Source organism: Cariama cristata, unplaced genomic scaffold (genome assembly GCF_000690535.1).
Source record: "Cariama cristata isolate BGI_N322 unplaced genomic scaffold, ASM69053v1 scaffold5690, whole genome shotgun sequence".
NCBI lineage: Eukaryota > Metazoa > Chordata > Aves > Cariamiformes > Cariamidae > Cariama > Cariama cristata.
This window is the reverse complement of record NW_009592852.1, coordinates 14,942-39,445: the sequence shown is the minus strand read 5'-3', so window position 1 is coordinate 39,445 and position 24,504 is coordinate 14,942. Positions and strand designations below refer to the sequence as shown.

General features: G+C 39.9%; 1 protein-coding gene across 1 annotated transcript in view; it reads left to right on the top strand.

The window, feature by feature from the left end:
* The window catches only part of LOC104160119 (tetratricopeptide repeat protein 7A-like), a gene marked incomplete at its 3' end in the record, with an annotated part of 53,908 nt that extends 35,856 nt beyond the window's left edge, over positions 1–18,052 (top strand). The window contains exons 7-10 of the mRNA XM_009698215.1: positions 1,534–1,651; positions 8,094–8,151; positions 11,490–11,562; positions 17,892–18,052. Coding sequence (XP_009696517.1) covers positions 1,534–1,651; positions 8,094–8,151; positions 11,490–11,562; positions 17,892–18,052 — 410 coding nt within the window. The remainder of the gene's footprint in view (positions 1–1,533; positions 1,652–8,093; positions 8,152–11,489; positions 11,563–17,891) is intronic.
* Positions 18,053–24,504: the final 6,452 nt, after the last annotated feature.

Below are 24,504 nucleotides of genomic sequence, written 5' to 3'. Positions count from 1 at the left end.
TGTTTGATATCATCTAATAAATACCGGCTTATTTGTTTAGGAAGCTGTTAGTTAATGTCACCTGAATGTCTTCAAGTGATGTAACTAGGAGGCCTATTGACAGGATAGTATATCAAGTCAAGTAGATTATGTTCATAGGTAGCATATTAACAGATCACTGCAGAAGGGAAGTTTCTGGTGCGCTGGTGCGTTTTGATTCCAGTTCATTATGAGTGACTCCTTTTACATGTTAAGGAACTATGAGGTGCTGAAGTCTGATAAAGGTATGTATTAAGAGAGTGCATTTCAGTTATGTCTGCAGTACTTGCATCTAAAACAGTTGGATTTCCAACAAAAATGTATTTTCTCAAAATTGAACAACCCCATTCCAAAAAATCAGTTGTCATGTAATAGAGGTTTCTAAAAGGAGGATTTTTCAGGTAGTGTAATGATGTCTGGTTCTTGATGAGGTATGACTCTGATTATGGTTGACTATCTTGTACAGAAATGAGGTCTTCCTGTAGGCTCTGTCTTTTAAGCATTACATGCAGCTTTTCCCTGTACCTCTCCAACCTATACCTTTCCATATATGCACAGTCTGCAGGTCTTAGTCTTTTCTATTTCTAATGGGTGAGTGATGTTAATGAGAGTTTAAGGTTAGAAATGAAAAACACTCTATAATAAAATATTCAAATCATATTTTGTATAAAATTATCATTAACTCAGATTTTAAAGATACTAAAGCTTTATATTTTCATTAGACGTAGATCTGTGTGGCCAGCTGGAAAGGAGGGTTGGGGAGAGCAGTCTGTACTGTAGTAGAAGAGACGAACTTACCTATTTCCCTGTTTTGGAGGCTGATTCTGAGAGGTCGTGACTGCTTTCTCTTCCCATTACAATCAGTAATATAAAATGTATTTTCAAGGAATTTGTGTCTTTGCAAAAGATGCAAAATGTGGCTAGTGCAGTACGAACAGCTAAGATAGTGTGGTGTTTCAGATCAAAATTTGTGTCCTGAATTTGCTGTCTCCTTCTTGTGGCAGCAGAACTGCGAGCAGCAGCTGAACGCAGCTTGCAGTCAAGTGCTCTCTTGTTTTACTCGAGTAATGCTTTAAAAGGAAGTAAAATTTGCTAAGGTTTAAAAACATCATACAGCAAAATTAGATGGTCTCTTCCTTTGAAGGAAGAAACTTGTTAAACCTTTCAGTGTACTGCTAGGGTAGTATATAAGTAGTCACTTTGTCCAATGTTTGTATTTAAGGTTGCATGATTGAAGCGTGCCTGAAGGGAAATATAGAAATAGTGTCCTTCATTAACCTTAAACATCTGGAAATAGTTTGGGGTAGATGCTTAAAACAAAACTTTTCTCAAAACTGTGCATGTACACCAAGGTCTGCTAATGTGACCTTCTACATCCTCCTTTCTGTAAGTGTTTACTGTGATCACTGAAAGCCCTTGTATGAATGGCTGTCAGATCACTTGCAGGTAAGTTTAATGGGTATTGCAGCAAGTATAGAGGAAATGCCTGTAAGTCTCAACGTAACTCTTTTGCAGCTGGAAGAAGGAGAATACTTTGCTAAAATGGTGGTAGACCTGGGTGAGGATGCTGGAGAGTCCCTAGCAAAGGGTTACCTGGCACTGGGCCTGACATACAGTCTTCAAGCTACTGATGGTGAGTTACACTTTTTGTCAAGTATGTTGTATGGAGAGCATCTGTTCAAAGTCTTCAGTGCAAGCAATGGAAATTTATTAGAAACTCTGCTTTTAGTGCTGACTGGACATGAAAAACAATCAGATTGCAAGACAAATGGGGACTGTTCAGTTGCTGAGAGAACTGTCTTCTGCGATAATAAAAGTGAAGTTTTTAGGTAAAGAAAGAAATGCAAATCATTACTTAGGAGGTGGTAGCCTGACCATAGCTGACAATGCTTGATGTCCTTTACTTGAATATTTGTAATATATTTCTTTCACTTATTTGCACAACAGAAAGTAAAACTTTCCATCTATTTTCATATTTTTGTCACCTACTCATAAATCACATAAAGAAATACAATCCAAGAACTGGAGTCAGAAATGCCTGACTTCAGTTCCTGGCATGTACTGATTCCCCACAGAGATTCAGCCTCTCTGATGTCGTTTCTTTCTCTGCTTGGAAGTAAACAAGATAAAAATACCTACCTCACTGGTGTTGACTAGATACAAACCACTGAATATAAAAGTATTTTATTTTAATGCTGCTTGCTTGGATTTTGAATGACTGGACAATAGGCTTCTGCACATCTGGTGCTTGGTAGCCAGAAGGGCTTGAAGTCCCAGTGTTTGGGACAGTTCTAGCTCTGACCTTCATCAAGCTCACAGGTGGGAAGAGTATTTCTTCTATGACTTCTACCATAGGCAGAAGGCCTTCTAACATAGTTTCTTTGAATAACGACTGAGCTAGTGTGTTTCCTAATCCATTTGGCAGTCCTGCCCACATGCAAGCAATGACTTTTTTGTCAGATGGGTCCCATAGAAGTGAAACAACTTCTTCCGGCACATGAGCCTGAAACAAAGCTAAAATGACTGTATAGTGTCATGGAAATACGCTGGCCTTCCAAGTTACATGAGAATTCTGCAAGGCATGCACATGAGGAAGTGGCTTGTACTCTTCAGTAGTGCAAGGGAGTGTATTTTTTCAGCCAGCCTTATCTGATCATCTGTTCCGAGAACTACTTTCTAACATGGAGGCTATCAGACACTGTAGCACTCTTCAGTTCTCCATTTCTCTGCCTCAGAATTAGTCCCCCCTAGAAAGTTCATGTCAAGAAACATATGTCCTTCCTAGCCTGAACTTTCTCATAGGTTTTTTTTAAAATTCATTAAACATTGAGTTCTGCATAACAGCCTAGCTTTTTAGGGCATTTTGCCTAGATTTTGTTTAAACTGTCCCTAAAGCTATGAAAGATCCCAGAGAATATTTTTGGAGATAGTAGGTTTTCTATGTTAGCCCATTACAATCTATTTGTTATCCTCAGCATGGAAAGAAGGTGGTTTCTAAAGAATGGAGTTGTAGAGGCATGTGCTGTATTCTGGCTATAAAAATACTGTGGTAGAGCAAAATGCAAATTGGAAACTTTTCTTCTGGAAGAGAAGTCTTCTCTGAGTTTTCAAGAAATTAGTTCAACTCTTGTAATAAGCATCTTTTTTAATGTAAAAGAAACAGTCTTCATAACAACCGCCTTGAATTTTTCTTTTCCAGATTAGCATCTGATTTATGTTGTGAAACAGTGGAATATCTGCCTTCTCCTCCTGTCTCTAGCCTTTAAGTCAATAGGGACAGTCATTCAGTTATTTGAGGGAAATCTGAAGAGTATATTTCCATCTTTCAGGTTATATTTTAATAAAATGGATTAAGTCCTTCAAAAGTATACTTATGATGATCATGAATATGGAGCAGTGTTTTACTAGAAAATGTCAAATTTGCACTAATGAGACATTTTTCATTAGCATCATTAAAAAATAGCTTATCACAGTGAGAAAGCAAAAGTAGAGCATACTGAAAGGAAGATAGCAACTCCCCTGTGTAATCCTGCATCACACTGTCAATGTTGTTTATCATTGTGTTTATACCAGCTCATAGTGACATACGCAGACACACAGTCAAACATCTGTGGATATATATGATTTCCATAACTTTCCACTTGAGCTGACTTTCAGTGAGTCAGCATTTTCGATGGTAACTGTTTCAGAGAGATTTGACCAATTGCCTTACAAAGGTTACAGTATTATAACATGATGCCTTCCATCCAAGGTTATGCTTTTTTATTTAATATATCCTTTTAGTAAGTAAGTATTTCTCCTCCTGTGTGACGAAGGCACTGAGGAATTGTATTAAAACCTTTTTTTTGTGACCTGCAAAAAGCACTTGCTGAAAAGCAGAATCAGAAGAGAGAATCCTATTGAATGCCAATTCAAAGAACTTGTGGAAGCATTTGATATAAGGTCACTTTACAACTATTAGATTTACTCCTGGATGAAATAAGACTTCCTGAAACTTATGCTGGGTAGCAATACGTGTAGCTTCCTTGTTCTTAATGTCTAGTTATCTCTTTCTTGAAATAAGTCTCATTGAAGTAGCTGAAAGATGTGTCCTCAGAGGAAGTCGTTGCCACTTTTGCCTCACTCTTAGAAGCACAGATTTTTTGTTCATACAGAATGTCCCTCTGTTGCTATGCTAAATTTTCTGCAGATCTGTTCCCAATGGGTCAGTGTCAACAGCAAACCTTTCTCTTCCTCTCATAGTTCCAGTTTTGACACAAGCTGTATTGTCAACTTTGCCTCTCTTAGGTCTGGTGAAGAATCCGCTGAAGACAGGGGAAGGTGAGATGAGTTTAACAAAGGCTAAGGAGGAAAGACCAGATTGAGAATGCATTGTGAAATACAAGTGCTCTTCTTATCTAACCACCACCTCACATCTTGTGAAATCTTTGTAGATTTGACAGACCCTCACTCTTTCAGAGATGAAAGTGTGTGCTCTATCTCTGTTTTCATTTATAATTTTGGTATAAGGCCACAGATCAGGGACTGAATTGGAAACTTTTTCTATCAGTCCTTGTGGATTTTATAAATAATCAGTATACTGACAGCACCAGATAATGTTTTTTTAAAAAAAAAAAAAATTTAGACATTGATTATTAGTGAACGAACCCATGATTTTTGCTTCTGGAGGTAACAGTCAACACATGCAATCTTCAGTTATAATTCTGGGTGCTAAAACTGTACAACTTGCTGTATTTGTCTTAACAAAAAGGAACATTTTTTGAAACCCATCGATATGTGCAAAAGGGTGTATGCACATTGGTGTTTTAGTTTGGATCAGAAATGTATTTCTGAAGTCCATCTCTCAGTCATCCCCACTTCTTACGTTGTGATTCACATAATGGAACAGTTTTGCACAGCACAAACTGAGTTCTTTCCCATAAAACTAATGTGCTACATAAATAGACCTGATTATGCTGCAGCTGCTAATGGGTGCTCAGTCTGTGGACAAGACTTGAACTAAACCTCTGGCCTCATGTTTGTAATGTTGATGCTGATCCTCAGCATTAAGTGTTTCACTCCATGCATTCACACCTACTGTGCTGCACCTGCTTACTAACACAGAACCTGCCCTCCTCTGTTGCCAAATGTGACTTTAGAGCTTCATATTTAGGTACCAAAATGTTGTTGAAGATCCCATTGACTTTTTGGTAAGGCTTAAGCTCCTTCAAAAACCCAGAGTGCTTTAGAAATAAATCTTGGGCTCCTAAGGTGGCATTTGCAAGAGTACTGTGTCTTATGGGAATAACTGCTGAAGTTTCAGAAACTTAAACTCCCCTGTGCTCTCTGACTCACTGTGGTCAGACTGCTTTGCAGGTTATTTTAATCTAAGTCATACTGCGTTTTAGTTGGTAGAACTGCAGCAGCCCTGCCTGCAGTGGTTGAAGTTGGGTAGAGGCTGAAGAATTCATTAGTGCTGTCAGCATCAGAGAATGGAGCACAACTTTCAGAAGTTTAGTCAGACCCACCTAATTCTGTCTCTATGCTGCAAGCTTTTCTTTGTCTGAAGTGAGAGTTTTCAGTGATACAAGTGGGTTGCAGTGATGACAACTTCCTTGAACAATTCCAGGGGTAGGGCATCCCTCTTTTAGTTTAAATCCATTACCCATTGTCCTATCGCTACAGGCCCTGGTAAAAAAACCTCTCTCCATCTTTCTTGTAGGCCCCTTTAGGTACTGGAAGGCTCCTATGAGGTCTCCCCAGAGCCTTCTCTTCTCCAGGCTGAGCAACCCCAACTCTCTCAGCCTGTCCTCATAGGAAAGGGGCTCTAGCCCTTGGATCATCTTTGTGGCCTCCCCTGGACTCGCTCCAACAGGTCCGTGTTCTTCTTGTGTTGGGGCCCCCAGAGCTGAAGGCAGTACTGCAAGGGGGGTCTTACCAGGGCAGAGTACAGGGTGAGAATCACCTCCATTGGCTTGGTGGCCAAGCTTTTTTTTATGCATCCCTCTCAAAATCACTTTTCATGGTTTTGTTTTTTTTTTTCCTAATTATCTCCTTTAGCTGTAAAGGCCCTGTAAATGGCATAGTCAACTTGCAGCATCAGCCCTCAGTATCGTCAAACACAAATTTCAACGTGTTTATCCAAGTCAGACACAAATCTAGAGACAGACAACCAGATTTCCAACTTAATTGTAGCTGAAGATGCGGTTCATATTGTGGGAGGTGGGACTCACATGCTGTTACCCAGTAGTGCAGAGGCAAAGCTGACTAGTTGTAATCATTTCATTTCCATAACATATTTTGTGTTCTTTCTGACTACAAGCTAACCATCAGTCAAATGTCTTGCCACGTGGAACATAGAAGTTCTTCTAGCTTTTCCATTTGATGTGTATTTTGGGGGGTAAATAGTAAAATTTCTTTAAGTCTTCCTCATTGTGTGGCATCTGCAGAACTGCTCTGTATCTTACATAAGGGATCTTGTGGTTTCCATGAGAAACAGAATCTGACATTTTTCTGGATGAATGTTTATAGCTATGATCAAATCTTCTCCAGTGTGTCCTGAAGCATTTTTATGTTTACATCAATCTTGATTATTTTAATCTTTTTTTCTAAATTTTCATCCTCTGTTACCTTTTTCCAGTGGACCTGAATACTCAATTTAGGGCTATTGAGAGTGAAATATTTCCAGCTAGTTCTAAGAAATGCTGCATTTTGCATGAAAATCCATGTCTTCAAATTTATTCTTTAAACTGCAAATTTTTTGTTCAGTTTTTACTACCTAGAGTAGATTTTTGTGGCATAAGCAATTTTTGATCTTTATGACTTGGGAAATCCTGAAGGTTGCTGTTCCTCCTGAAAGAACCTGGTGTTTTGAAGAACTGTTGGAAGATGCAGGAATAAAAGAGATCTGATCAGTGTAACTACTTCAGCAAAATAAATTACTTTCAAAGTTTCATTCACTAGCATTTTGCAGAATCCAAAGAAACTGATTACCTTAGTACATTTTGTAGAAGAACGCAACTCTTTCCTCTTAATAACTTTTAAGAATATTTGGATTTTGTCTGGTTTTGTTGCTTAAGTATATATTACTTAATAACTTTCTATTCTGGAGCTTACACTGGCTTGATGTATGAAGTCAAATGTATTCATAAGTGTATGTTTGCAGATGGATTAACTACTCATTGCTTCTTTGTACTGTTGATCAGTAGCTCTCAAATTCAAGACAGGCAGAACAAGGAACAACTGCTATGCAAAATGTGAAAACCAAGAACCAGAACAAGACAGCCAATGTAATTCTGAAAACTATTGCTAGCTTCCCAGATATTTGGTTCTGAGAAAGCCATGTTTCTCTAAGCTTCTCTTCTCTTCCCCTTGCTCTTGATGACGATGATATTTTACGATACCCTGGCATAACAAGAATGTGTTTTTTCCCCTCCTTTTATGGTTTTGGCTAGGAATTAATTCACACATTGAGAAGTGAGCATAGTGGGCAGGATTCTTTAGCCAAGCAATTTGAGGCACCAAGGAGGACGTTAGTGGCTAATGCCACACCTGAAGTAAGCTAAAAGTCTATTGTGGTCTCAAAGGAGGTGATGTGTTGGCAAGACTTTTGTCATAGAACTGTAAGTTTGGCTCCTGGTGTTCCCTGTTCAACCTGCAACACCCTCCTACATGAAGATGGTGGTGGAGACAATCTGTATCTGAGTCAGAATATGTTGCTGGTTACTGCTTTTAGCATATACATCAACCTGGCAGAGGGCCTGTTATGCTCTTAGTATCTAGTTAGCATATGGCCCCTTCTCCTCCCAGACCCCTTCAGTGGCATACGTAAATAAAAAATGCTTTGGCATTTCAGACGAGGGAATTGGAAGAGTCTTTAATAAAAATGAAATGAGAATTCAGGTTAAAATACTGGTTTTGTACTGTTCTTTAAAAACAAAACAGCATGTTTTCCAGCCGTGAGCGCACACACACCACCAGATTTCCGCAGTTTTTATGCTACCGGTTTGAAATACTGTGTGCATGTGTAACTATTTATTTATTGAATTTGAAACATTGAACTCAACTCTTAAATGGTATTGTATCTTGTCCTACAGCTACTCTGAAGGCCACTCAGGATGAATTAAACAAGAAGGCACTTCAGACTTTGGAGAGGTGAGTAGGAATCTTGCGAATACTTGCATTGTGTATTTCTTTATTTGAATTCAGAATAATTGTTATTTTAATGTGTTTTTTTCTTCTGCGTAAGGCTTCCTTGCCTGAAAGTTTAAAAACAGTTCAGTAGCTTTCAGCAACAGTCTGTCAAAACCATTTCTGTGATGGCTAAATGCAGTGGTTATTTGGTTGAGTATCCAAGGTAAGAGTACCTGTTCTGCTACTGAACAGAAATAAGCCTAGCCCCAAATTAGCTGCTGTCACATCTATGGTGTTGGGCTGTGCAGCTTCCTCACATGATGCCAGCAGGCAAATGTGGAAAGCTAGTTTTGTCTCCGTTCCTGTGTGAAGCGGGCTTAAACTCCTGTTTCTCTCATGGGGAGGAAGTACCTTCACTACCAGGGTGTAGGCTGCTATGGGGTGACCTGACATCAGTGTACTTACCAGGGAGGGGCTGATTGCTGTCCTAATGAGTGTTTACAGGATCAATTATATGAAAAGGGGGCTATGGAGCTAGTGGTACAAAGCAGTCCCACTCACCTGTTCTTCACCACTGTGTTTTGTGGGGGAGTCTGATTGAATGGTTCTGCCCTGAAAGTATCTGTGAATTAAACTCCTTTGCAAATACAGTTACCTTGGGTTAAAAACCGTTTTTGTCAGTTCTGTTGTGGTAGAGAGGTGAGGTGTGAGCTTCCTGACCCTGTTTCAGCTCAGTTACACCACCCAAAATGCACTAGGTGGTGTTTGGGTAGTTGACATTGTAAATGTAAGTGCCTACAGACTTTGGATGGCAACTAAATGGAAGCTTATATGGTCTGAATCTTGGGCTGAAGTATCTAATTCTGGGTTTGATGTGGTCATAAATACACTATAAAAGTGAAGAAAACTTGAGATCTCTGGTGTCTTAAAGTACAGATGCAGCAGGTTGAACATGTTACTGGATCTTAGCTGTTTTTCTGATGCTGAGCAAGGAGGAGTCCAGCACGTTTGTCTTGCACTATTTTTGCGGTGGTTGCAAGAGCATGTAGTAAGCTGAAACCGCAGATGTACTTCTGGATGTTTACCCTGTGGAGATCTGAAAGATAAAATTTTAAAAAGCCATTTGTTTGGTCACTCTTTAGGTCAGGAGTATACTTCAAGTCACACTAGTTGCTGGACTCCAATGTAATACTTTCACTACTACCCAATTTTGATGTAATTGCGGTGTTGCAGTGCTTTTAAACTGCATTTATTTTTATCCTATGACCTTTCCCACTGGCTTTGGCTTCTTTTCGTGGTATCTTAACTCTAGCTAGGAAGCACACAAGCTTCTAGCCAAATATTAGGTATTCAAACTTCAGGCAACGGGGATGTTGTGATAGTGAGCTGCTTACTAGTGTCTTCCTAAATGCCTGAGTTTGGCTTGTTTCTTTTTTTTTTTTCCTTCCTTGCTTTTCACCTGTTTTTACAGTATGTGTATGATATCTCAGGCCATCTCTGTAGCTGTCTTTACAAGTGGCCTTTTCAGGTGGAAGATTGGATCAAGTATTTTTCTAATACCTTTTGAGGAAACTGAACAGTAAAGTAACAACCCTTTGTTTCTTTTCAAAAGCACCGTTAATCTCTTCTCCCATACACCCATGTGAACTTTCCCGTTACTTATTGCTGGAGAGGCTACTGAAGGTTTCACAGGAGCTGCTAGCTAAAGAGGTGGCTCACCCTGCTCCAACAGCCTAGGGCAAGGCCCCCTTCTATCTTGTGGAGTCTTGTTGGTTTTTTGGTTTTGTTTTGGTTTTGTCGGGATTTTACTTTTGTTTGTTTTTTAAAGTGGGGGCACAAATTAGTGACTTGCATGTACTAATTGCACCTTGATGTCTTTGACATTGCTTCAGAATCCTTGAGTGCTACCTTGACTTGCAGAGTTACAGAACGCGTTCGGTCCATATTAAATTAATTTGTTCTAGAGCCATTAGTTATAAAAGTCAATTCCCAACAGCTTCTTGCTCACAGACCAAGACATCGTTTGAGAGGTGACTGCCATTAAAACAGTGTGTGGTTTGTTTCCTGAAGTAATTCTTTGATTTTTGTTTGTTTATTATTAGCAAATAAATAGTTTTAGCAGGGTTTTAAAGTACCAGCCTTGTCAGCCTGTCATGCTTGCCTCATAAGGAGGGTAATCGTGCTCGCTTTGGGCAGGGTGATGCAGGTGCAGGCTTCCCTGGTGTCCTGGAGCACAACCCAGAAAGAGGTCAGGAATGTCATTTTGCTACGAGGGGCCTTCCTCTTCCCCATCTCTCCCATGTGAAATGACTTCCCTGTGCTGCAGAGCTAGGAGTGAGCTCTGTGGGTCAGTGAGGGGATAATCCACTGGTCCCTGGGCCAGGCTGTCAGTGTGGCATGAGCCAGTGCCCCACACTGCTCCTAGGTTAAGTCCCCAAAACGCTGTCTTCACGTTACCTTGATTAATGGCTTCTCCACTGGGTAGCAAGCTCAGACTGCAGTTTCATGCTTAGCATAGTCTGAGGGACAGTTCTGCCCTGGTTGTCCATCCCTGTTCCCTGCCTTGCACAGGCCTGTGTGAAGGACCTCCACATCTTCTGCTGGAGACACTACAGCCTTCACTAGCCGAGAGATCGCTGCAGTGCACGCTGTTGCTTGCTGTGGACTAGAAGATAATATCTAAGAAGTCCAAACTTGAGAAGTAAGGGCCTCGTGTTTGGTCCAGGCTCAACTCCTGCCATCAAATCCTCATTCCTCCCTCACTGTCTTCCGTTTCCAAATTAGGAGTCTACTGTCAGCGATTAGACTAGAAGCTGCAGAGTGGAGGATGTTTTGTGTGTTTGAGCACCAGCTCGCATCATGGACTCCTGATCTGTAGTCCTCTACATGCTTATAGTTGCAATAATAGCAGAAACAATTACAACTTTTTCAGTGTTAACCTAACCCTCCCCTGTTGTTTGAAAAGTGGCAATATAGGAACAAGTTGGGCAACTATCTCCCTCACTTAAATTACTTAAAATAATGTTTTAATGGGTTTGTCACAAATTAAGAGCTACGTTCTCCATATCAGTTATCCAAGTTCCAAAACATTAAGTGGCATTTAATGAAGGAGCTTGTAAGTTGTTGTATAACATCCTGGCAGTTGTGTTTCTCATGCTTGTTCCTGTGAGCTTGGCTTAGCCAGGCCAGCATTGATCTGCTTTTTGTCTAGTTTTGGTGTGCTCTCCTGTTACTGGAAGTGTTTTCTGTAGGAGCGGACTAGGTTTTGTTCTGTACTTGTGTGACTCATGGCAAAGGAGTTCTGTGAAGTACAATCTAACAGTCACTTTTCTTTTTGTATTGTGCGGTTGTCCTTAAAGAGCACGTGAGTTGGCCCCAGAAGATCACCAAATCATCCTCTACTTGTCACTGCAGCTGGCTCTTGTCAGACAGGTATGTGCAATAATTGGCAACCACTGAGTCATAAGAGGGTGGGAGAAGGATAGTCCAAATGAACAAGACCCAAACTTGCTAAACAGAGTCCTTTCCTTCCTACATTATAATTGAAAACAATCAGAATAAGTTTGTGTAAGATTTTTTTTAAATTATTTCTTTAAATGGTAATTCTGTAGCACATGGAATGACCTTCCCTAGGGCACACATTCAGCTCTAACTCCTGAGCAGTGCTGTTCCCACTTGGAGCGACTTTGTCCGTGTGGGGCAAGCGAGGTGTGTTTATTCCTATTTCCTGAGTATCATGCTGTGTCCTGCTGCAGGCCGCTCCAAAGGCTCTCTCATTACTGCCCGGTTCTGTATCACGCCAGATCGCATGCTGTCTGTGCTGAGGATTGGTTTATTCCATACTTGGGCACGTTCGGCGTTAGGCTTTGACGGGTGCTGGAGCTCTGCAGTGAGTGGGATTAGTTGGCATTTGAATGCTGCTGCAGGTGTTAACTCATAAAAATTAAGCTGATCAGAAAATACACTGCGCTACTTTTCTGAAAAAACATTTAGGCTGTGCTTTATTTTTCTGTCCCTTCTTTTTATAATTGGGATGTGTTTTATTTCTCTGTCCCTTCTGTTTAAAAGCCAAGGTCTTTATTGGAGCAGCCCCTATTTTTTAAATGCTTCTCTAGCTAGATTTGAAATTTCATCATCATAGTTCCCTCCTTTGGCAGACTTTCTGCTTGCTGCAGTTTTCTCTCCTTAGTCTACACTACAGAGTCAAACAGTTGGATCCTTCTTACTTTCCTGAGCTAATTAGGGGAGCTGTGTGTTCATTAGGTTAAACTAATTGTTCCCAGAGAGCACACTCTTGATAATGTCACTTTTGTAACCCTTTCATAATGAGAGCAGTGTGTTGTGAGGAAACCTTCAATAAGAAAGTATAATTAAAATGGCTTATTTAACTTTCTCATCTGCCTACTGGCTGCTTTATGATGCAGTTTGCTCAGGGTCTTTCATTAAAAAATGTCCACCCTACCCTTCTTTCTCTTACAGCTTTTGCCTCTTAGGGAGGTTGTCTGATCTGCTGCCTCTTCTGCTTCTTGCCACGAGTAAAAGCATTACAGCTTTTCATCTGCTATCCTTAAAAATAAAATCAAGATTTTTGTGGTCGTTGGTTCTTTGTTGTTTTCACTGTTAGTGGTCTGCTGGATTTTAACTCATTACCTGTTCTTTTTCTCCAGTTGTGGCCTGTCTTTGCAGTGTTGTTTCATACGTCTCATTTTGCTATTTCCCTTCCCTCCTGTTCTTTCCATTCAGTCTCTTGTCCTCATGTTCACTTTTTCTTTTGTCTGTCTCACCTGTACATTTTCATCCTTGATGTTCTGCCAGTCGCTCCTGCTACCATAGATGTGTGATCTAAGTGTGTTATGTAGTGTCAGCCTGACCCCTGCGATGCTGCTCCTGCTCTTCCCATCTAACAAGATATAAATCTTTAACGCATGCTTGGAGAGAGAGGAGATACCTGAGACATCTTTATTTTTAGACTGCTGTAAAATATCCTACTCTTCTTTTGCCAGTTTACTTAACGATAAACATTTGGTAATGCATTTTTAATATCCTTAATTATTTAAAGTATCTAATATATTCTGTTTCTGATTAACTGAAAGATAAATGATACCTTTTTTTGATAGATTGCATTAACTATTGAACATTACATTTAGGGCTTTCATCAGGCAATGGTACAGTATCGACAAATCAGGCCATTCCTGCACAGTAGGTTATAATATAATACCTGAATGTTATTCTCAACAAATAGGCGTTTTTGTTTCCATAGTCAAGGTCAATAAATCGGGTAACCTTAGCCAACACTGAAAAATCTAGGTATCAGCTTGTGTAGATAAGAGAGCGTTTTCATGGAACAAAGCAGGAGAAGCAGCTGACCAATAGAGTGCCAAGCAAAGCTGGAGCAATTTGTCTTCCTTGGAAGACTCTCTAAAATATTTCCAGTAGCACTTGTCTTTGTCAGCAGTGGGAAAGGGAAATTTATGGAAAAGCATAAGCTTCCCTCTGACACATGGTGAGGATGTGACAACTTGTTATAAAAGGTTTTCGCAGAGTTAGGAGTTGAAAACCACCAGGAACCAAAATGAAATATGATGATGATGTGCTTGTGTTTGTGTGTGGGGCTCTGTGTCTTAAAGACCACCGGAGTCACTGGGAGGACTGCAGTGACTCCTGGAGGGTCTAGGTCAGCCCCACAGCATGTTAGGATGGATTTTTCAGCAAAATACAGAGTTGAATACCCTCTTCTGTAAGGAGGGTCTCAATCTGGCTTCCCCCTGAAGCTGAAGTACCACAAGGCCAAGGTCAGTATTTGCTGCGGTGGTTATCTCCACCTGCAATGCCTGGCTGGCAGCTGACCGAACTGATCAACAAATGAGACTTGTAACTCCCAACTCCCGGTGGCTGGTTCGGCTGCTTCTCCTGTTTCTGTGGTAACAGCATTTGGATCAGCAAAAACAAGGTAGAATGAACATTTTAAAGCTCACTGATTTTAATGCCTTGCCTTGTTTTTTAGCAGACCAGTTTCTATGGAAATGACTTTAGAGAGTCCGTGCTCTTGTTAATTTTAAGTGCTAAATCCCTTCTCGTTTTGGGTGGTGGTGTACTTGACCTTGAATGCCATGTAAATCAGTATAGGATACATAAACCAACATATAGGGGTTTCATAGCATTTTAATACTTGATTTGACCTTTCTTTGAATGAAAATACGAACGGAAAGACAGCCAGGGGCCAGCAGCTGAGAATTAGAGGTCTCACTTATCAGTTTCATCTGTGGGCTGCCAACAGACCTGGAGTTTCAAGTGGCAATATCCAAAAAACATCTACTGCCTTCCAGAATGTCTGGATGTAAAAATAAGATAAACTTCAGTTAAGACACCAGAGGAAATATTTCATCTGTTTTTTCCACTGTTTTTATTTTCGTTTCAAGAAGGCAAGACTGCTGTCTCTTCTTTGCCCCAGAAGGGGAGCTCTGTTTCAGTAGGTATCAAGAGGTGCTTCTTTTAGCAACTGCTGGATGTGGGTAGTTCTGGTCTCTTTTTTTGTCTGCTTTTCTGTCTAGGTCCTGGCCTAGATTTTTCTGATCATCAAAAACAGCTTGAAGAATGAAGTAATAACTTAACTCACAGATATGTCTGCGCCTACTTGTCTGAATTTCTGGTGGAATGTAGCATGTCTGTTTTCAATGGAACCTCTTGCCAGTCAATAAAGCTTTCTCCTTTCTATGATCCCCATGCTATAAAAAGAGGTGGAGAGCATAGTTTTAATGGTTAATTAACTGTAACTCACAACTAATACGAAATTATAAGGGCTGAAAACTCCTCTTAGGAGATCCTGTTTCATTTACCATTCTAAATATGCGAGTGTATTCTACTGTTGGGAATTATTTTTAACAGTCATACAGTTTTCCTTTTTATACTTACAATTGTGACATCCCAGCATTGTTTTTAAGGAAATATATAACATTATGGAAATAAATCCTATTACATAAGAGGCAGCCTAAACAATCCATACTGTGGCATTATTTTGGTAGCACTGCAAAATGCTATTTCTGGCTTACTGCAGTATCTTTACTTCCTAATTAGTGTGATCCGAATATACCTGTGTGCCATGCAGAACACATGTGGTATATTTATTAACAGAAAGATAAATCAGAGAAGGGTAGCATCTTGTAATTGCAAGCCCCACTCAGACTTGCAGTCCAGCTGAAATAAGATTACTTTAAAGCGCAACACTTGTAGGGAATTTAAACTGGCAGCCTACCTCTGATACAGCCCTGAAGTTTCAGGGTGCCATCTGGGCTGCCAGCTTCCATCTTTCTCGTATTACAGTTACTTAAATAAATAAGCTGTGGTATCTGTCAATAGATTGATGATCTCTGCTTTTCAAAAGAAGTTTGTGTTGAATGCTGCTGAGTATCTTGCTTTTATTATTCTAGGAATTTAGCTTGTATTTCATTGCATCTGGCCTGTGGCAGGTGGTTGTTTTGTATAATGCTTCCTGTAAAGGAATAGAGTCTCTTCATATTATTAAAGGTTATTTTTTTTATCTGTGGCTTGTCCATTGTTTCTAATTATACAGCACTACTGTGTAGGCTACTAATGGTGTTACATCACTAGGGAAACTTTTTGGGCTCAAGTTAAACAATCAAGTGTCAGGGAAGCATGATTAACTTTCAAAAACAGCCATTGTCTGTGACTCTGATGGTACTAGAGGGAAGCACTGAAATGAGATGTAACCATTGCAAACCCTGTGCTACAGGACAGGGGAAAATTATTTTAGATTACATCTATTTCACCAGTATGTGATGACCTATTCAACAGGCACAGGCTTGCAGGAGCGACCACAACTGACTTTAGTGCTGCTTTATTTCATGTATGTTGCAAGAGAGTCAAGAGAGCTTTGATAGCTGACCTCTGTTAGGGGTATGAACTTGCAGTTGTGCCATTGTCAGACATTTGCACGTCTAAAGCAAGGTCTCAGTGACGTAGTTTGCATGTTCACATGCAAGTAAGGTCAAGTATCCTTACAATTTTGAAGTTCCTCAGTAAAGACACTAGTTGCAAGTATTATTGATTCTTTGTCTGATTCATACTAGCAAATTAGGATCATCTTCCCAAGTCTTGGAATAGAATCATAGAATAGTTGAGTTTGGAGGGGATCTCTGGAGATCATCCAGTTCTGACCCTGCTTGGAGCAGGGTCAGCTGGGACAGGGTGCTCAAAGCCCCTTCCAGTTGTTTGGTTTACAGATTTTCTTTTTCTTCTAATGAACTTATTTTTCCCCAAACTTGGCATTTCTTTGTGACTACTTGTGCAGGTCTGTGACAGAGGAATAGAAAAAATAAGAAGTATATTTAGTCATGAGTGCAGGAAGAGTCTTGATAGCAGCTTTGTTTTAACAAGTCAAATTGATATACCTCTGGTATATCTACTGAAGAACTTTTTGGACGGATAGATCTGGGCCCACTGCAGTCTCATGCCTGTTGTCCTGGTTCCAAATTGTCTTGTCATTGCTAGTGGTTTTACATTCTAAGAAAACGTGTCCTAGTAAGCTTCTGAGGGAACATTGGTGATTTAAATGAATGTGTTTACCTTTGCAGTAGACTATATTAACACATGTGGTTAAAGTAGCTCCACTGACAAGCAGTAATTCATTAAAGTTGAGCACTCAGTCATATATCCCAACCTGAATCTAAGCCAGGACATTCAGCAGTTTTGAAGCTGTGGGCCAGGTGCCAGTTTGGGGTTATGTCTGTGGAGCAGTTGCGCTGATCTCCAGACTTGCATGGAGACACCAGTAATAGAGTAGTTAAGTACTTTGGCTTGCATATGCCCCGTAAGAGTGAAATGTCACTTGCACATTAGGATGAAGTTGTCTCATGAACAGCATATGTACCACGCTCCCAGAAGTATATCTGGGATCTAGATAATCAGTAGCATTTTTCTGGTTTGTCTTCTACAGGCTTCCAGGGCCAAACACAGATCTGGAATAATTGAAGTAACAGTAATTTCAGACACTAGAGAATTTTAAAGAAAATCCTCCATATAAAACTTATTGGTAGCCAAAGGGAAGAATATCTACTAAGGAGTTCTTTTTTGAACACATAACCTAAAATAGGGTATTGGATCACAAAGAGCATGTGATCTACTTGCATACATTATAGATGTTACGTTTTCTGCCAAGTGAGACTTGATTCTAATGACACGCTGCTGCTGTGAGTGTCAGGACTGCTCTTTACATTGCTGCTTGCAAAGATATTTCTTTTTCTGACAGTATTTTGCATGTTGACTCTTTTATCCTTGAATATTCAAACTTAATTTGTATGTTTTTGATCCAAATCATGAAAGGCCTTGTACAGCCATCACAAGAGACAAAATGCAGCAGAGATGTGTAATGCTGTCCCCTAGGTGAAGAACCAGCCACCCATCCTACAAAATGGAGTTGAGAATTGGACCTCTGTAGTGGATTTGTTTATAGCATAGAAACACCATGGCAGAGAGGGTTGATTGGATCAGGTCTGCTTCTCCTGTTTATAAGCAGTGATTAGTAATACTACAGACTCCTTTCTCTAGAATGTGTGGTTTTTATTCAAGCAGTGCAGTCTGTTAATTTTGGCAAACTGTTCAGATAGTAGAAGTCTTTCTCATAGGTGCCTAAGTAGGATTTCTTCAGAATTTCTGGTGACTGTATGTGTTCTTACCTTTGGGATATAATGTGGTACTGAAGGAGAAATATGTTCTCTTTTTATTTCTGCCCTATCTCCTCCCAGATTTCTGATGCTATAGAACATCTTCAAGAAGCACTGCAACTGTGCAAAGATGACATGAATTCACTTCATCTACTGGCCCTGCTCTTTTCAGCTCAGAAGCACTATCAGCATGCACTGGATGTTATCAACATGGCTGTTGTTGAATACCCAGAAAGCTTTAGGTAAGAGTTACCGCATGATGTGATACATCCAGTCAGGAATGATCTGCTCACTAGCTCTGTTCTCAGTTATACACAAGGAGCCTGTTAAATCGGGTGGGCTACTGGTGTGTCACTCTCCTCCTGGATGTACTGTGAAGCTAAAACATGTGAGGCTCAGGGTATTTTTTTTTATTTTCTGTCTTCATGATCTTTCTGTTTTTAAAACTAATCTTAGTGCTAGTTTGCTTTTCCAGTATTTGTTTTTCTGTAATGTGCTGATGGCGTTTTCTCCCTTATATCTCTCTGTACTTTTTTCATGTCACTTTAGTGTGGAGAAATGAGTGTGAGAAAACTATGATGATGTCTGTCTGTATCACAAATAAGTCTATATTTGGTAAACTTCATGGTTAAAGACAGTTTCTTCGTGCTTTGACCATTCTTTGGATGCTCATGTATGACACAATTTGCTGCAGCACAGCTAGGGAAAAAAATCAGTTGAAAATCACAAGCTGTAATAATGTATAGCTGAAAGGATGGTTTGGCTGCCTAAGAGCAGGTTTGAAACAGCACAGACCTCTTGGAGCCACAGGTTTCCACTGTTCTGTGTTTGACTCTGGTCCTTCATCAATCTGAGGGAGATAAATTGAATTCCTTGCAATTTACTGTCATGACCTTTCAAAATAATGAATTTGTCTGTGCAAAAATTAAAGCTACTGTAATACTTTCTGGTCATCACATACTAGTCGAGTTTCTCAACCAAACTGCAGAAAATCGTGTTGCACTGCTGTAAGACCAACTTCCATTCAGAATTGCCTGTATTCAACTAATGTTTTAAACCCATGCAGCATTTTAGACAGCCTGCTTTGTCAGTGGGGAGAGGGAGCCGCCTCCACAGGCGTGGTCCAGCAGCTGAGTGGGACATTGTCTAAACCAGAGCAAAGGAAGGTCATGAGTGAGATTGAGGCTATCTGAATGTGAGCTTGAATGATTTAGGATCTTTTAGAACCATGGTGCTATATCAGCATGTAATGCTTTTCATTGTAAGCTGCATGTTGCCATTTAAAATAGTTCTGCTGCCTGTGTTTTGAGGTTAGTTACTTTGTGTATGTGAGGAACTAAGACTCTGACTGCACATCTTTGAGAACGAAGTGAAAATTAACAATGGAAAAGCTCTGAAAATGATGCTAGCATCATCTCTTCATAGTGTTAACATGGGTGTGACTGAAATGGGAAATACTTCAGTGGCTGCTAAATTGTGTTATGTGGTTTGAAAGTAATAAGCATAGTAAAAAAAAACAAAACCTCATGTTGAACAGTCAAAGGTCACATCATACAGTCAGAGGTCAGATGTTCATTGAGTACTACAAACACTCAAAGGTAGATTAGACAGAGGTGGAAGAGGAAGAAGAAACTGGTTGTTTATGTGAGGAACAGATTATTTGCCATGTCAGATCAACCAATTTGGTCCATCAAGTCCTGGATCTTTCCTCCAGCACTTACTGATAATTTGTTTCAGGTGACGACAAAACAAAGTAGCTTGGAGGGCTGCTAGGTGGGTTCCTTTTGTGCTGTGTCTGGTAATCTGATTTCCCCAAAGCAGGGAAGAATATTCTCTCCTATGCTTCTATCAGTGCCAATCTTCGTGTGCAGAAAGACCTTGCAAGGAGTAGTAGAATAGGTTGTTTCTGACAGAAGCAATGAATACTGGTAATGAAAACCACAGGTTCATACTTACTCCTAGACACAGACTTGCTAGAGTGTGTGCTCTTGGAAGAAGAGCACGTGCTCGCTGTGTGCACTGTGGTACGTAACACAGTTGGCAGTGAGACTCATTCACAGGCACACACAGATGCAGGGGTAGGGGCTGGCTTCCTGCCTCAGCTGCTATGACTAGCCTGTCTCGGTGTGGGTCTTTCTCTAAACCCACCAGCAAATAACTCATGAGTGAGGGAATGGACAAAGAGTATCAGAGTTGCAAGACAGAAAAAAAATTATTTTTTAAAAAAGCATTCCTGAAGAAAAAGAACAACAGGAGTCCCATGAGGGGGGAAAGCAAGAAGAGTAACAGAATACATCTATAGTTTGTACCAAATCTGAAACTGTTCCGGACTTTCTAGAGGTCTAAAGTACAGTTTGTGCTAGGAGGGCTTTACTGCTTTGTAAAAACTCTTTGAAGGGAGAAAGACCTGATGCTATCTCTAGTTGTTATTGCCTTATAAAAAATTGTAGTAAATTTTACTGCTGCATGGAATGACTACAGGATATTTCATATAAATGGTATAGGGAAGTTCAACTGCATGATTTTAAAGCTGTATGTAAAAGTGGTTGATTATTTGTCCCAATTCACATTGATATGAACCAGGCAACTGTGTAATGTGGTGCCCAGGGGCTCCCTGCTTAATGACAACTCTTTTTGGAAGCGTAGTTTGATGGCATGTATCAAGAAGAGAAGATGAAATCTGCATTAAGGGACCTTAGGGCTCTGTAGATGGCAAAAAATGTAAGCATTACCTGGATGTATATCCTAAACAAAAGAAAGAATAATACATAAAAAATTAATATCTTAGCTGACCCAAACTGCAGACGTCTCATACTGTTTCATTGGTCTCTGACTCTATGTAATTAAGATGAGTTTGTTCCTGCTTTTTTATTTTCATATTAAATTCTTTCATTATATGTTTTAAAGAAGTAATTGTTCAGGATGTCACTTGATTAGTGGATGTAGCAAATGGAAAAAATATACTGCATTGCTCAGCTAACACACAACATCCTTTGGCATGAACCCCATAATACTGACACAAATGTGTCTAGAAGTGCCCCTTGTTGGAGTGTTTAAGCTTAAATATTTACATCACATTTCAGTGGTCAGTACGGTACATAGGGAGGGGGGATACGAAAGCCAGACACTGAATACAGTGAGAGACGAACTGAAATGTTTCGGATTGAGCTGTTGGAGAAGAAAGTTGAAGAACAGCTGGATGTCCAAAACCACAAATTGTTCAGAAAAATGAATGTGGGAAGATAACTTGTGCTTGAAAGGTGGCATAAAGTAACAAATGCATTACATTACAGTCAGTGAATGAATGAATTTGACCACTTGGATGTACTGTGAAGCAATGACAGAGGAAGACTGGACAGAGGAAGAATGAGAGCTAACTGCATTGGACGTATGGCAAGATGGAGTGAAGTGGAAGAAATACACTGCCTTGCCATGACTGTAAAAGACAGCAATAATAGCAACCTTTACATGGGAGGTACCACCTGAAAAAATCGTTGACTCCTATGGAGACGGACTGCCCAGGATAAAACTTAGCATTTTTACATCCTGTCAAAGACATTAATGAATGCAGTACCAACAGCTGGTTTTAGTATATATTTCAAAGCTCTATCTCCAGCACATCTGGGAGAGAGGACTCCTGAGAGCATCAGGTATCTCTCCTCCAGGGCAATGATGCTGATCATAAGCCTTTCTTAAGATAGATTCCTTCCATTTTTTTCCAACTGAAAGGTCAGTCTTTTGGGCAGTGTTCTACGTGGGACTGGCTGTGCTTACCTCTCCAGACTTATCTCAGGGATAGATCTTTTACCTGGAATAAATAATACTAGTGAGTTTCAAAACTCACTATTCTATTTCTATTTCAAAATAGAAAGTCCTCTTCAAGATTAGAAGTGGTTTACTGACTGCAAATGTCTTTTGACTTCATCATTACTACATTAATTTAATTAAGGACATGTGAAGTAATCATCTGGCAAGATTCATTTGTCGTAGTCTGGTGCAGACTTACTATGAGGAGAGCTATTTTGTGGTATATAAGCAATGTCGTTTACCAGGTGCTTCCACTCACTACAAAAAAACCCAGTGTAAAATCAGGATCTCGAGATGCATGATCAAACTGGCATTTCCAGTTTGAATTCTTTTTCCATTACTTGTCAGGCTATTTCTTGTATGTTGAAAATAAGCAACTCATGCCGCCTTTGAGCAATATTTTTACGGGCACTAGTGGAGTACTGCAATATTGTTGACAGCCATAAAGTAGAACTGTCTTGTCTATAATCTTCATGGGGAATAAGGAGTCAGTTGTGTCTCAGTCGATGGTTTTGCACATCTTTGTGTTATGCCTAGTCTATGCTACAATTTTTGTGTCAACATAGTTGTGCCTCCCACCTCCCACCCAGGTAGTACAATTATGCATGCTGTAGAATGGTTTTACCAGTTTTCTCACAAAAGTGGTGGTGACCTCACTTAGCTTTAGAAGTATGGCTTTAGAGAATTGGGTCAGCCTGTTTATATGATTCCAGTTCATCGTCAGGCACGAGGCAAGGAAGCCTGGTACATCTTGGGAGTGGTCATGGTGATAAAACAGCTGGTTACAAATTCTCAGAATATTATTGTGTTTGAATTCTTCAAGGGTGCAAGATCTGACGATCTAAAGCAGGGATAAAGTAGTATTTTGGCTGTGACATTTGATCATGCTAGACAACTTTTGAAAATAAGATATTCAAAACTCTTAAGGGTGGGGTTTTGTAAGTTGGCTTCTTGTAGTGGTGTGTTCACACCCTGGCTGATGAGAGTGACCCACAAATGTTTTTATCTCTGTATTGATGCCCCAGACGATAATACAAGGTAATAAAAAATGGAAGTATGTACTTGGATGATATGACAGTACGGTGCTACAAGAATACAAAACATACTAGGTTTCTATGATTCACTTAAATGAGATGTGTTATGTGGAGTTAAAAGGGTTGAGCTGGGTTTTTTGCTATAATAACCATGAATGTTTGCTTTTGTTGGCATCTTATGATCCCTTGTTTTTATAAAATTAACCTAAAAAACCCTAGGTGATATATTGCAATAATCAGGACTATGCTCTGTGGAACTGATACTGAGTATTTGTATGCCAAATGTATAAAGGGAAAGCTTTAAGCCTGTCACCTGACTCTTATTAATGCTAACACAGATACTTAAAGCTAAAAAACGTTTAGAAATAGAAATCTAAGGGCTTTTTTCTGGTGTGGATTTATTTCCACACTTCTGGCTTTTTTTTTTTTTCCTTTTCTTTTTTTTGCCCTGTATTTTGAGGATGTCTATTTGTGCCAGGAATGGATTTGTGTTAGTGTACATATCAATTCCTCTTAAAATTATATGGATGAATTCAGTAGTACCTGGGGAGAATTCCATTCCCTCATAGCACAGGGTTCAGGATATGAATATGAGTTAAACAGAGCTTAGAGAGGAAACCTACTGCAGAATCATTTTCTTATATGGTATGAAAAGAAGAAACAGCTATGCAGTTTTCCAACCTTAGCGGCAACAGTTTGAGTCTTTATTCTGGTTGAAAAATCGATTTTATTTCATAATAACTTTTTTTTTTCCTACTACCTGAGTAAATAACTACTGCCTCCATTCACTTAAGACCTTTATAGTGAGCAGCAGTGCTTTCTAGGTGCTGGTTTTGGCATTGAAAAGGTAACACAAGTTCTGCAAATGCATAGGCTTCACTTCTGAAATTTAAGAATAAATTCCGAAATGCTGAAATAGCATGGCTGATTTGAGATGAGATAGTTACCACCCACAGGTTCTGAACTTCAGAGCAACTTATTTGTATAAAAGCGGAAGTTCCGTAAGGGAATGTCAGTAACTTTGTGTTTGAGACTTCAGGCTCAGATTTCGCGGGTTTTCCTGTAGATTCCTTTTTTTTGGGCTGCTAGCTGGTTTTTGACATGACATTTAAGGCTTAGTGACTACTGATAAGCCAGAGGAAAATGAAACCTGCAAACCACTTTGTGGTAGTAATAACTGGCTAAGTTACTTGTTGATGTTTACAGTTCATGTTTCTTTGATGGGTCGGGTCTTAATAGAATAATCTCTGTTCACAGCTGCTTTTTGAAACAGCAAAATGTCAATTTTATATCCCTCTACTTGCATTTATCTTGTGCAATTAACTTCTTGCCAGTACTTTCTTACCTGGATGAAGAAATGGACACTTTTTGGTTCCTGCTGGCTTACTTCAGTGCATTGTATGTATCTGCCATATCAGTGAGTTGTTAATCTCAGCAACATACAGTTCTCTCCCTGCTGAGTGCCATTTTCTTTTGAACAGCTGCAGGGTGTTCTGCTTTATATTCAAAGGAAGTGTTTAGGAGCCCTGACTGTCTATGTTGAATGCCAGAATATACTGAAAAATAGCATGTGTGTGTTATCTGGGCAGCAGAGTCAAGCTGCCAGTAGGAACTCTGCGGGCTGGAGTTTAGCCGTAGTATGTTTGTGTAGGGGTTATCCAAGGTGAGGAGGGACTTGGTGATTGTGATCCCTGTGTTTCCACCAGGCAGTTTTGTGAGCTCCGAAGGTAGACCTGGGTCATGGAGATCAGAAGGAGGACCTGAGGTATGCTTGCTGCCAGGAAATTAAAAAGAGAACCAAGGGGGAAAGGTGGTGTTGGCATGGGAAGCCCAGCTCTAAACTTTCCCTTCCT